The sequence below is a fragment of the Pseudophryne corroboree genome, chromosome 4, assembly GCF_028390025.1.
Source record: "Pseudophryne corroboree isolate aPseCor3 chromosome 4, aPseCor3.hap2, whole genome shotgun sequence".
In the NCBI taxonomy this organism is placed as follows: Eukaryota; Metazoa; Chordata; class Amphibia; order Anura; family Myobatrachidae; genus Pseudophryne; species Pseudophryne corroboree.
In genome coordinates, this window is record NC_086447.1 from 227,328,391 (window position 1) to 227,342,784 (window position 14,394).

The 14,394-nt window shown below is 49.9% G+C and overlaps 1 protein-coding gene across 1 annotated transcript in view; it reads left to right on the top strand.

Annotated features, from left to right (window-relative positions):
- Positions 1-421: 421 nt before the first annotated feature.
- Positions 422-14,394, top strand: part of HLTF (helicase like transcription factor) — a 479,436-nt gene continuing 465,463 nt past the window's right edge. The window contains exons 1-2 of the mRNA XM_063915956.1: positions 422-616; positions 772-997. Coding sequence (XP_063772026.1) covers positions 573-616; positions 772-997 — 270 coding nt within the window. The 5' untranslated portion in view covers positions 422-572. The remainder of the gene's footprint in view (positions 617-771; positions 998-14,394) is intronic.

Here is a 14,394-nt window from a genome sequence, read left to right on the forward strand (position 1 = left end):
GCTGTTACACCTCTCCTGTATACATGTACTATAACACACCTCTACTATATATCAACCTATACTATAGCTATACCACATCGCTACTATATACCTACTATAGAACACCTTTTTTATATAGTATACTCGTATTATAGCCATATACTACAACTGTACCATATACCTTTACTATAGCTACTTTAGCTAGGCACTATACCTGTACTATAGTTTTACCTATACAGTACCCGCCCTCCCATCATTACTCCACCTGCCTAATCATCATAACAACAACAATAATAATAATAATAATAATAATGATGATGAATAGCTGCTGCACACCACGTGGCGGCAAAATCTGTACACGCCGAAGAGAGGAACAGCCCCTGGGCCTTCCTCATTGGTTACCCTTATCCTGGCCTAGTTCTTATTGGTGAGCGTGCGATACGCTCGATGCTGTTTGGCCGAAAGGCGCGAACCCGGAAGAGGCTGTGTGGTGAGAGTGGGTGCTCTGTTATATTAGTGTGGGCACCGCTGCAGCTGGCTGAGCAGGAGTTGGTATATACCGGGCTGCGTGTGCTGGACTCTCTTGCCGCTGTATGCTGCACCTGCTCTGTGCCAGCATGTCTCGGGGATTCACAAGGTAACAGTGTGCGCTATCTGTGACACATGGCGGCAGCAGAGGTGGTAGTGTTGCACGCCTCGTAGCATGCTGGGATTTGTACAGTGACAGATTACCCGCTCTGTAATATGATAATTAGTCTAATTAGCTCCTTATTTGTCTTGTAATCTCCCCAGAAGCTCAGACTGGAGATTTATGCAGTACGGACAGTATGGAGGACATGGGAACGCCGCAGAACACTTCTCTCCAAGCAGTCTGCCCCCTAACCTGTTCTTTGATGCAGGACAGTATAGTGCGCCATCAGCGGAAGAATCTACGTCTGCGGAGGACGATTTAGATTCTCAAGTTTTATTTGGCTCGTTGAGAGGGAATGTGGTGGGTCTGCGTTACTATGCCGGGGTGGTAAGTGTCATGGATGGGAATGACATGGCAATGAAACTGTGCATGGCATAAATCACAGTAGATATCGCAGATGTCTCCTGGAGTTCCTTGTTTTCCTCCCCACATAAGCAGCCCTTAGGTTTCTATGGGGACTGCTTCAATACCTAGTTTACCAAGATTAGCCCTGGATTGGGGATTGGTCATCTTCAGATGATGCTAGCCATTGTAGTCTATGGGTTACAGATCGCAAAAGGTACCTGGAGAGGGATTCTTAGGGGTCTATTCACAAAGTAGTGAAAAGCTCTGTTTAACCTTCGGTGAAGTGCAACTGATCTAATAGGCACAGCTCTCACAATTTTCCCGCCCCTTCTCTTCCTAGTCGACTAATGGGCCCTACACACTGGCCGACATGACTGCACGATATGAACGATCTCGTTCATTAATGAACAAGATAACGTTCATATCGTGCAGTGTGGAGGTTCCAGCGATGAACGATGCGCGGCCCCGCGCTCGTTCTTCACTGGTGTCCCGTCGGCTGTGCATGCAGGCCAATATGGACGATCTCGTCCATATTTGCCTGCAGTTCTATGGAGCTGTGTGACGGGGGAGTGAAGTAACTTCACTCCCCCCCCCCCCCCCGTCACTGCCCCCCCCGCCGCCGACTCGCTCGGCGGCGGATCGGCCAGCATGTAGGGCCCTTTAGGAATCAAAGTTTCAGACTGCACTTGAATTATACATTACATGTGTTACCTTATGCTGCACAGGCCTATTTTGTATTTCACATACGTCCTAGAGGATGCTGGGGATGCTTCAAGAACAATGGGGTATAGACGGGATCTGCAGGAGACATGGGCACTTTAAGACTTTAAATGGGCGTGAACTGGCTCCTCCCTCTATGCCCCTCCTCCAGACTCCAGTTAGATTCTGTGCCCAGGGAGACTGGTCACATACAGGGGAACTCTACTGAGTTTCTCTAAAAGAGACTTTGTTAGGTTTATTTTCTCTGTCTGGGTCCACAGGATAACATTGGGATATTGTCGAGCGACAGCGAAAATGGCACCAACACGGTCACGAGCTTTCTGGCCTCCCAGGATGCATTGGGGCCTTCACCATATAGTCCCGCCCACTGACTCAGTCAAATCAGTTTTTTGCTTGGTGCGGCAGGAAGCCGCATGGTCGCAGGGCTGCTGTGGAAGTAGCCTCAAGCTTTTTATTTTTATAGACTTACTATATTGTTTTTTTGAGCGACTGCTCTTAACAGCGTCTTAAACGCATACTAGAAAGAGTCGCTCCAACAACTCCCCACCGGGTCGCAACAACGCTTACCTTCGGGTATCAGTGCTGTCTCGACGGGCATCCGTGTCGGATGTTCTAGCAGGTCCAGCAGACGTAACCAGGCTGTGGCCAGAGCATGGGGAGACGGTGAGTCTATGGACTTCCTCTTACTAGAGGGGTCAGGACACAGCTACACTGATTTGGTGGAGACTACAAACAGTGTGTTGATGCGCCGAACATCTAGAGTGTGACAGCGCTACGCTCCGGGGATCATAGGCGCCAGGACTAGGTAGAGGCCGCGATCCTGGGAGTTTAAGTCAACAGGGGGATTCAGACGCTCTCCTGGCCGTCCCTCCTCCGAGTTCATGGCCAGTTCCCGCGTGTTTCTCGTTTAATGAACTGAATGACCTCACTTCCGGCTCAGACGCTACCACGAGGGTACTCGGTCGCAGCTTAGACGCTGTGGTTGTGTACACTGGAGATAAACCCGCCCAGACCAAGTCGCAGGCCTTAGCATCTGCATACACGTGGAAGTCGCTCAGCGTCCGTGTCCGTTGGTGAGCGTCCGTGTCCGTTATCGGTTGTCAAGTGCGGCAGTGTACACCAATAGCGTCTGAATCCACTCAGCGTCTTACGAGCGTATTTGCTTGGATATGGAAGTGTGGTGAGTCTCCCTGTATCCCGCTCTCCGGAGGCAGGGTATACAGTACTAAAAATTCCTTCTACTTGTTAGTATGAATTGTTAATTTCTCTGACGTCCTAGTGGATGCTGGGAACTCCGTAAGGACCATGGGGAATAGACGGGCTCCGCAGGAGACTGGGCACTCTAAAAGAAAGATTAGGTACTATCTGGTGTGCACTGGCTCCTCCCTCTATGCCCCTCCTCCAGACCTCAGTTAGAATCTGTGCCCGGCCAGAGCTGGGTGCTCCTAGTGGGCTCTCCTGAGCTTGCTAGAAAGAAAGTATTTGTTAGGTTTTTTATTTTCAGTGAGATCTGCTGGCAACAGACTCACTGCTACGTGGGACTGAGGGGAGAGAAGCAAACCTACCTGCTTGCAGCTAGCTTGTGCTTCTTAGGCTACTGGACACCATTAGCTCCAGAGGGATCGAACACAGGGCCCGACCTCGATCGTCCGTTCCCGGAGCCGCGCCGCCGTCCCCCTTGCAGAGCCAGAAGACAGAAGAGAACAACGAAAACGGCGGCTGAAGACTCCTGTCTTCATTAAGGTAGCGCACAGCACCGCAGCTGTGCGCCATTGCTCCCACAGCACACCACACACTCCGGTCACTGTTGGGTGCAGGGCGCTGGGGGGGGGGCGCCCTGGGCAGCAAATAGATTACCTTTTGGCACAATATGCACATAACAGTCTAGAAAACTGTATATGTGTAAAAACCCCCGCCATTAAGTTATACAAAACGCGGGAGAAGCCCGCCGCTGAGGGGGCGGGGCCTTCTTCCTCAGCACACCAGCGCCATTTTCTCTTCACAGCTCCGCTGGAAGAACGCTCCCCAGGCTCTCCCCTGCAGTATCCTGTACGAGAAGGGTAAAAAAGAGAGGGGGGTGGCACATAAATTTAGGCGCAAAGTGGATAATAAGCAGCTATTGGGAAAAATCACTCATTTTAGTGTAAATCCCTGTGATATATAGCGCTGTGGTGTGTGCTGGCATACTCTCTCTCTGTCTTCCCAAAGGACTTTGTGGGGTCCTGTCCTCAGTCAGAGCATTCCCTGTGTGTGTGCGGTGTGTCGGTACGGCTGTGTCGACATGTTTGATGAGGAGGGTTACGTGGAGGCGGAGCAGGGGCAGATAAGTGTGGTGTCGCCCCCGTCGGGGCCGACACCGGATTGGATGGATATGTGGAAAGTCTTAACCGACAATGTCAACTCCTTACATAAAAGGTTCGATGACGCAGCAGCCTTGGGACAGCCGGGATCTCAGCCCGCGCCTGCCCAGGCATCTCAGAGGCCATCAGGGGCTCATAAACGCCCGCTAGCTCAGATGGTAGACACAGATGTCGACACGGAGTCTGACTCCAGTGTAGATGAGGATGAGACAAATGTACAGTCTACAAAGGCCATCTGATACATGATTACTGCAATGAAAAATGTATTGCACATTTCTGATGTTAACCCGGGTACTACCAAGAAGGGTATTATGTTTGGGGAGAAAAAGCAGCCAGTGACTTTTCCCCCATCTGATGAATTAAATGAATTGTGTGAGGAAGCGTGGAGTTCCCCCGATAAGAAACTAGTGATTTCTAAGTGGTTACTGATGGCGTACCGTTTCCCGCCTACGGACAGGTTACGTTTGGAAACATCCCCTAGGGTGGACAAGGCGCTCACACGCTTATCAAAAAAGGTGGCACTGCCGTCTCAGGATACGGCCGCCTTAAAGGAGCCTGCGGATAGAAAGGAAGCTATCCTGAAGTCTGTGTACACACACTCTGGTACTATACTGAGACCAGCTATTGCTTCAGCATGGATGTGTAGTGCTGCAGCAGCATGGTCTGATACCCTGTCAGACAACATTGATTCCCTCGACAGGGATACTATTTTGCTAACCATAGAACATATAAAATAAGATTTTACTTACCGATAAATCTATTTCTCGGAGTCCGTAGTGGATGCTGGGGTTCCTGAAAGGACCATGGGGAATAGCGGCTCCGCAGGAGACGGGGCACAAAAAGTAAAGCTTTTTCAGATCAGGTGGTGTGCACTGGCTCCTCCCCCTATGACCCTCCTCCAGACTCCAGTTAGGTACTGTGCCCGGACGAGCGTACACAATAAGGGAGGATTTTGAATCCCGGGTAAGACTCATACCAGCCACACCAATCACACCGTACAACCTGTGATCTAAACCCAGTTAACAGTATGATAACAGCGGAGCCTCTGAAAGATGGCTTCCTTCAACAATAACCCGAATTAGTTAACAATAACTATGTACAATTTATGCAGATAATCCGCACTTGGGATGGGCGCCCAGCATCCACTACGGACTCCGAGAAATAGATTTATCGGTAAGTAAAATCTTATTTTCTCTATCGTCCTAGTGGATGCTGGGGTTCCTGAAAGGACCATGGGGATTATACCAAAGCTCCCAAACGGGCGGGAGAGTGCGGATGACTCTGCAGCACCGAATGAGAGAACTCCAGGTCCTCCTTAGCCAGAGTATCAAATTTGTAAAATTTTACAAACGTGTTCTCCCCTGACCACGTAGCTGCTCGGCAAAGTTGTAATGCCGAGACCCCTCGGGCAGCCGCCCAAGATGAGCCCACCTTCCTTGTGGAGTGGGCCTTTACAGATTTAGGCTGTGGCAGGCCTGCCACAGAATGTGCAAGTTGGATTGTGCTACAGATCCAACGAGCAATCGTCTGCTTAGACGCAGGAGCACCCATCTTGTTGGGTGCATACAATATAAACAATGAGTCAGATTTTCTGACTCCAGCTGTCCTTGCAATATATATTTTTAATGCTCTGACAACGTCCAGTAACTTGGAGTCCTCCAAGTCACTTGTAGCCGCAGGCACTACAATAGGCTGGTTCAGATGAAATGCTGACACCACCTTAGGGAGAAAATGCGGACGAGTCCGCAGTTCTGCCCTGTCCGAATGGAAAATCAGATATGGGCTTTTGTAAGATAAAGCTGCCAATTCTGATACTCTCCTGGCAGAAGCCAGGGCTAGAAGCATGGTCACTTTCCAAGTGAGATATTTCAAATCCACCTTATTTAGTGGTTCAAACCAATGAGATTTTAGAAAGTCCAAAACCACATTGAGATCCCACGGTGCCACTGGAGGCACCACAGGAGGCTGTATATGCAGCACTCCCTTAACAAAGGTCTGGACTTCAGGGACTGAAGCCAATTCTTTTTGAAAGAAAATCGACAGGGCCGAAATTTGAACCTTAATAGATCCCAATTTGAGACCCATAGACAATCCTGATTGCAGGAAATGTAGGAATCGACCCAGTTGAAATTCCTCCGTCGGAGCACTCCGATCTTCGCACCACGCAACATATTTTCGCCAAATTCGGTGATAATGTTGCACGGTTACTTCCTTCCTTGCTTTAATCAAAGTAGGAATGACTTCTTCCGGCATGCCTTTTTCCTTTAGGATCCGGCGTTCAACCGCCATGCCGTCAAACGCAGCCGCGGTAAGTCTTGAAACAGACAGGGACCCTGCTGAAGCAAGTCCCTCCTTAGAGGTAGAGGCCACGGATCTTCCGTGATCATCTCTTGAAGTTCCGGGTACCAAGTCCTTCTTGGCCAATCCGGAACCACTAGTATCGTTCTTACGCCTCTTTGCCGTATAATTCTCAATACTTTTGGTATGAGAGGCAGAGGAGGAAACACATACACCGACTGGTACACCCAAGGCGTTACCAGCGCGTCCACAGCTATTGCCTGCGGATCTCTTGACCTGGCGCAATACCTGTCCAGTTTTTTGTTGAGGCGAGACGCCATCATGTCCACCATTGGTCTTTCCCAACGGGTTACCAGCATGTGGAAGACTTCTGGATGAAGTCCCCACTCTCCCGGGTGAAGATCGTGTCTGCTGAGGAAGTCTGCTTCCCAGTTGTCCACTCCCGGGATGAACACTGCTGACAGTGCTATCACATGATTCTCTGCCCAGCGAAGAATCCTTGCAGCTTCTGCCATTGCACTCCTGCTTCTTGTGCCGCCCTGTCTGTTCACATGGGCGACTGCCGTGATGTTGTCCGACTGGATCAACACCGGTTTTCCCTGAAGCAGAGGTTCTGCCTGGCTTAGAGCATTGTATATTGCTCTTAGTTCCAGAATGTTTATGTGAAGAGACGTTTCCAGGCTCGTCCATACTCCCTGGAAGTTTCTTCCTTGTGTGACTGCTCCCCAGCCTCTCAGGCTGGCGTCCGTGGTCACCAGGATCCAATCCTGTATGCCGAATCTGCGGCCCTCCAATAGATGAGGACTCTGCAACCACCACAGAAGAGACACCCTTGTCCTTGGAGACAGGGTTATCCGTAGGTGCATCTGAAGATGCGACCCTGACCATTTGTCCAACAGATCCCTTTGGAAAATTCTTGCGTGGAATCTGCCGAATGGAATTGCTTCGTAAGAAGCCACCATTTTTCCCAGGACTCTTGTGCATTGATGTACAGACACCTTTCCTGGTTTTAGGAGGTTCCTGACAAGGTCGGATAACTCCTTGGCTTTTTCCTCCGGGAGAAAAACCTTTTTCTGAACCGTGTCCAGAATCATCCCTAGGAACAGCAGACGAGTTGTCGGCATTAACTGGGATTTTGGAATATTCAGAATCCACCCGTGCTGTTTTAGCACTTCTTGAGACAGTGCTAATCCCATCTCTAGCTGTTCTCTGGACCTCGCCCTTATTAGGAGATCGTCCAAGTATGGGATAATTAATATGCCTTTTCTTCGAAGAAGAATCATCATCTCGGCCATTACCTTTGTAAAGATCCGAGGTGCCGTGGACAATCCGAACGGCAGCGTCTGAAACTGATAGTGACAGTTTTGTACAACGAACCTGAGGTACCCCTGGTGTGAGGGGTAAATTGGAACGTGGAGATACGCATCCTTGATGTCCAAGGATACCATAAAGTCCCCCTCTTCCAGGTTCGCTATCACTGCTCTGAGTGACTCCATCTTGAACTTGAACTTCTTTATGTACAGGTTCAAGGACTTCAGATTTAGAATAGGCCTTACCGAGCCATCCGGCTTCGGTACCACAAAAAGAGTGGAATAATACCCCCTCCCTTGTTGTAGAAGAGGTACCTTGACTATCACCTGCTGAGAGTACAGCTTGTGAATGGCTTCCAAAACCGTCTCCCTTTCGGAGGGGGACGTTGGTAAAGCAGACTTCAGGAAACGGCGAGGTGGATCTGTCTCTAATTCCAACCTGTACCCTTGAGATATTATCTGCAGGATCCAGGGATCTACCTGCGAGTGAGCCCACTGCGCGCTGTAATTTTTGAGACGACCGCCCACCGTCCCCGAGTCCGCTTGAGAAGCCCCAGCGTCATGCTGAGGCTTTTGTAGAAGCCGGGGAGGGCTTCTGTTCCTGGGAAGGAGCTGCGTGTTGCTGTCTCTTCCCTCGACCTCTGCCTCGTGGCAGATATGAATAGCCCTTTGCTCTCTTATTTTTAAAGGAACGAAAGGGCTGCGGTTGAAAAGTCGGTGCCTTTTTCTGTTGGGGAGTGACTTGAGGTAGAAAGGTGGATTTCCCGGCTGTAGCCGTGGCCACCAAATCTGATAGACCGACTCCAAATAACTCCTCCCCTTTATACGGCAAAACTTCCATATGCCGTTTTGAATCCGCATCGCCTGTCCACTGTCGCGTCCATAAAGCTCTTCTGGCCGAAATGGACATAGCACTTACCCGTGATGCCAGTGTGCAGATATCCCTCTGTGCATCACGCATATAAAGAAATGCATCCTTTATTTGTTCTAACGACAGTAAAATATTGTCCCTGTCCAGGGTATCAATATTTTCAATCAGGGACTCTGACCAAACTACCCCAGCACTGCCCATCCAGGCAGTCGCTACAGCTGGTCGTAGTATAACACCTGCATGTGTGTATATACTTTTTTGGATATTTTCCATCCTCCTATCTGATGGATCTTTAAGTGCGGCCGTCTCAGGAGAGGGTAACGCCACTTGTTTAGATAAGCGTGTTAGCGCCTTGTCCACCCTAGGAGGTGTTTCCCAGCGCTCCCTAACCTCTGGCGGGAAAGGGTATAATGCCAATAATTTCTTTGAAATTATCAGCTTTTTATCAGGGGCAACCCACGCTTCATTACACACGTCATTTAATTCTTCTGATTCAGGAAAAACTATAGGTAGTTTTTTCATACCCCACATAATACCCTGTTTAGTGGTACCTGTAGTATCAGCTAAATGTAACGCCTCCTTCATTGCCAAAATCATATAACGTGTGGCCCTACTGAAAAATACGGTTGAATCGTCACCGTCACCACTGGAGTCAGTGCCTGCGTCTGGGTCTGTGTCGACCGACTGAGGCAAAGGGCGTTTCACAGCCCCTGACGGTGTTTGAGTCGCCTGGACAGGCACTAATTGATTGTCCGGCCGCCTCATGTCGTCAAACGACTGCTTTAGCGTGTTGACACTATCCCGTAGTTCCATAAATAAAGGCATCCATTCTGGTGTCGACTCCCTAGGGGGTGACATCCTCATATTTGGCAATTGCTCCGCCTCCACACCAATATCGTCCTCATACATGTCGACACACACGTACCGACACACAGCAGACACACAGGGAATGCTCCTAACGAAGACAGGACCCACTAGCCCTTTGGGGAGACAGAGGGAGAGTTTGCCAGCACACACCAAAAGCGCTATATATATATCAGGGATAGCCTTATAATAAGTGCTCCCTTATAGCTGCTTTGTTATATCAAAATATCGCCATAAATTTGCCCCCCCCTCTCTGTTTTACCCTGTTTCTGTAGTGCAGTGCAGGGGAGAGACTTGGGAGCCGTCCTGACCAGCGGAGCTGTGAGAGGAAATGGCGCCGTGTGCTGAGGAGATAGGCCCCGCCCCTTTTCTGGCGGGCTCGTCTCCCGCTATTTAGAAAAATCAGGCAGGGGTTAAATATCTCCATATAGCCTCTAGGGGCTATATGTGAGGTATTTTTAGCCTTTATAGGTATTCATTTGCCTCCCAGGGCGCCCCCCTCCCAGCGCCCTGCACCCTCAGTGACTGCCGTGTGAAGTGTGCTGAGAGGAAAATGGCGCACAGCTGCAGTGCTGTGCGCTACCTTTAGAAGACTGCAGGAGTCTTCAGCCGCCGATTCTGGACCTCTTCTGACTTCAGCATCTGCAAGGGGGCCGGCGGCGCGGCTCCGGTGACCATCCAGGCTGTACCTGTGATCGTCCCTCTGGAGCTTGATGTCCAGTAGCCAAGAAGCCAATCCATCCTGCACGCAGGTGAGTTGACTCCTTCTCCCCTCAGTCCCTCGCTGCAGTGATCCTGTTGCCAGCAGGAATCACTGTAAAATAAAAAACCTAGCTAAACTTTTTCTAAGCAGCTCTTTAGGAGAGCCACCTAGATTGCACCCTTCTCGGCCGGGCACAAAAATCTAACTGGAGTCTGGAGGAGGGTCATAGGGGGAGGAGCCAGTGCACACCACCTGATCTGAAAAAGCTTTACTTTTTGTGCCCTGTCTCCTGCGGAGCCGCTATTCCCCATGGTCCTTTCAGGAACCCCAGCATCCACTAGGACGATAGAGAAAAGACGTTGTCTTATATATGCGGGATGCACAGAGGGACATTTGCCTGCTGGCATCTAGAATTAATGCAATGTCCATTTCTGCCAGGAGAGTATTATGGACTCTGACGAAGGACCTGGATGTCCGAAAAGCTTCAGGCTGTGTGAGCTGTTACGTTGGTCTGGTCGGGTGAGCTGCAAACGGTCCCTCTCTGTGAAATAGTCCGGATCTGTTCCATTTAGGGGGCATCCGTGTTATCTGCTGTGTCCCCAGGCTGAGAACCATCTACCATTTTTATGGTTATATGCTGTTATTTAATTTATATATTGTGAGTGCATAATTGTTAATAAATACCTTGATTTTAATTTATGGCATTATTGCACTATGAAGTCTCTTTCTATTTTGAGATCCAACGTCTTCTACTGATTGTGGCATTATAAAGAACCAATACTGCCTGAAAATCCCTCCATATATTTGAAGTCAAATTCGTGGTACCATCTTCTCTACCATTGAAGGAGGAGAAAAAGAATATTATCACATGTATGTGTTTGCGCTTATTTGAGAAAATACTCTCTTTTTGTTATACATGTTATTGGGATTGTTGTGAAGAATCCCCTTTTTCTCATAGCTGCACCACTGTTTGTTTTTGCGCAATCAGGAAAATTACCAGTCCGAGTATTATGGACTCGGCAGTGGACAGGTGAAACTGATTCTAAAAAACACATGGAGGTTTTGCCTTATAAGGGTGAGGAATTGTTTGGGGACGGTCTCTCGGACCTCGTATCCACAGCAACAGCTGGGAAGTCGACTTTTTTACCTCAGGTTCCCTCACAGCCTAAGAAATCACCGTATCATTATGTACAGTCCTTTCGGCCTCAGAAGGGCAAGCGGGTCAGAGGCGCATCCTTTCTGCCCAGAGGCAGGGGTAGAGGAAAGAAGCTGCACCAGGCAGCCAGTTCCCAGGAACAAAAATCCTCCCCCGCTTCCACTAAGTCCACCGCATGAGGCTGGGGCTCCACAGGCGGAGCCAGGTGCGGTGTGGGCGCGTCTCCGAAACTTAAGCAATCAGTGGGCTCGCTCACAGGTGGATCTCTGGGCTGTACAAATTGTCTCTCAGGGATACAAGCTGGAGTTCGAGGCGACTCCCCCTCGCTGTTACCTCAAATCAGCCTTGCCAGCTGCTCCCAGGGAAAGTGAGGTAGTACTGGTGGCAATTCACAAGCTATACCTTCAGCAGGTGATAATCAAGGTTCCCCTCCTTCAACAGGGACGGGGTTACTATTTCACAATGTTTGTGGTATCGAAACCAGACGGTTCGGTGAGACCCATTCTGAATTTAAAATCCTTGAACACTTTTATATAAGGAAGTTCAAAATGGAATCGCTCAGAGCGGTGATTGCAAGCCTGGAAGAGGGGGATTTTATGGTGTCGCTGGACATCAAGGATGCTTACTTGCATGTCCCCATTTACCACCTCATCAGGAGTACCTCAGGTTTGTGGTACAGGATTGTCATTACCAATTCCAGACGTTGCCGTTCGGCCTGTCCACGGCACCGAGAGTATTTACCAAGGTAATGGCCGAAATGATGATACTCCTTCGGAAGAAGGGAGTTATAATTATCCCGTACTTGGACGATCTCCTTATAAAGGCGAGGTCCAGAGAGCAGTTGTTGGTCAGCGTAGCACTCTCTCAGGAGTTGTTGCAACAGCACGCCTGGATTCTGAATATCCCAAAGTCGCAGCCGATTCCTGCGACGTGTCTGCTTTTCCTGGGCATGATTCTGGACACAGAACAGAAGAAGGTGTTTCTCCCGGTGGAGAAGGCCCAGGAATTGTCATCTCTGGTCAGGGACCTCCTGAAACCAAAACAGGTGTCGGTGCATCATTGCACGCGAGTCCTGGGAAAGATGGTGGCTTCTTACGAAGCAATTCCCTTCGGCAGGTTCCATGCAAGGATCTTTCAGTGGGATCTGTTAGACAAATGGTCCGGATCTCATCTTCAGATGCATCGGTTGATCACCCTGTCCCCGAGGGCCAGGGTGTCTCTGCTGTGGTGGCTGCAGAGTGCTCATCTTCTCGAGGGCCGCAGATTCGGCATACAGGACTGGGTCCTGGTGACCACGGATGCAAGCCTCCGAGGATGGGGGGCAGTCACTCAGGGAAGAAACTTCCAGGGACAGTGGTCAAGTCAGGAGACTTCACTACACATAAATATACTGGAACTAAGGGCCATTTACAACGCCCTGAGTCAAGCAGAGCCCCTGCTTTAAAACCAACCAGTGCTGATTCAGTCAGACAACATCACGGCGGTCGCCCATGTAAACCGCCAGGGCGGCACAAGAAGCAGGATGGCGATGGCAGAAGCCATAGGGATTCTTCGATGGGCGGAGAATCACGTGCTAGCACTGTCAGCAGTGTTTATTCCGGGAGTGGACAACTGGGAAGCAGACTTCCTCAGCAGGCACGACCTCCACCCGGGAGAGTGGGGACTTCATCCAGAAGTCTTCACACAGATTGTAAATTGTTGGGAACTGCCACAGGTGGACATGATGGCGTCCCGCCTCAACAAAAAGCTAAAAAGATATTGCGCCAGGTCAAGGGACCCTCAGGCGATAGCTGTGGACGCACTAGTGACACCGTGGGTGTACCAGTCGGTTTGTGTTCCCTCCTCTTCCTCTCATACCCAAGGTACTGAGGATAGTAAGAAAGAGAGGAGTAAGAACAATACTCATCGTTCCGGATTGGCCAAGAAGAACTTGGTACCCAGAACTACAGGAAATGATCTCAGAGGACCCATGGCCTCTGCCTCTCAGACAGGACCTGTTGCAGCAGGGGCCCTGTCTGTTCCAAGACTTACCGCGGCTGCGTTTGACGGCATGGCGGTTGAACGCCAGATCCTAGAGGAAAAGGGCATTCCAGATGAAGTCATTCCTACGCTGATGAAGGCAGGAAAGGATGTGACTGCAAAGCGTCATCACCGCATATGGTGGAAATATGTTGCTTGGTGTGAGGCTAGGAAGGCCCCAACAGAGGAATTCCAGCTGGGTCGATTTCTGCACTTCCTACAGTCAGGGGTGACTATGGGTTTAAAATTGGGGTCCATAAAGGTCCAGATTTCGGCCCTATCTATTTTCTTTCAAAAAGAACTGGCTTCACTGCCTGAAGTTCAGACGTTTGTTAATGGAGTGCTGCATATTCAGTCCCCCTTTGTGCCTCCAGTGGCACCTTGGGATCTTAACGTTGTGTTGGATTTCCTGAAATCCCACTGGTTTGAGCCACTTAAGACCGTGGAGCTGAAATATCTCACGTGGAAAGTGGTCATGCTATTGGCCTTAGCTTCGGCTAGGCGTGTGTCAGAATTGGCGGCTTTGTCCTGTAAAAGCCCTTATCTGATCTTCCATATGGACAGGGCGGAATTGAGGACTCGTCCCCAATTTCTCCCAAAGGTGGTATCAGCGTTTCATTTGAACCAACCTATTGTGGTACCTGCGGCTACTAGGGACTTGGAGGATTCCAAGTTACTTGATGTAGTCAGGGCTTTGAAGATCTATGTAGCCAGGACGGCTGGAGTCAGGAAAACTGACTCGCTGTTTATCCTGCATGCACCCAACAAGCTGGGTGCTCCTGCTTCAAAGCAAACTATTGCGCGCTGGATCTGTAACACGATTCAGCAAGCTCATTCTGCGGCAGGATTGCCGCATCCTAAATCAGTAAAAGCCCATTCCACAAGGAAGGTGGGCTCTTCTTGGGCGGCTGCCCGAGGGGTCTCGGCTTTGCAGCTTTGCCGAGCTGCTACTTGGTCGGGTTCAAACACATTTGCTAAGTTCTACAAGTTTGATACCCTGGCTAAGGAGGACCATGAGTTTGCTCATTCGGTGCTGCAGAGTCATCCGCACTCTCCCGCCCGCTTGGGAGCTTTGGTA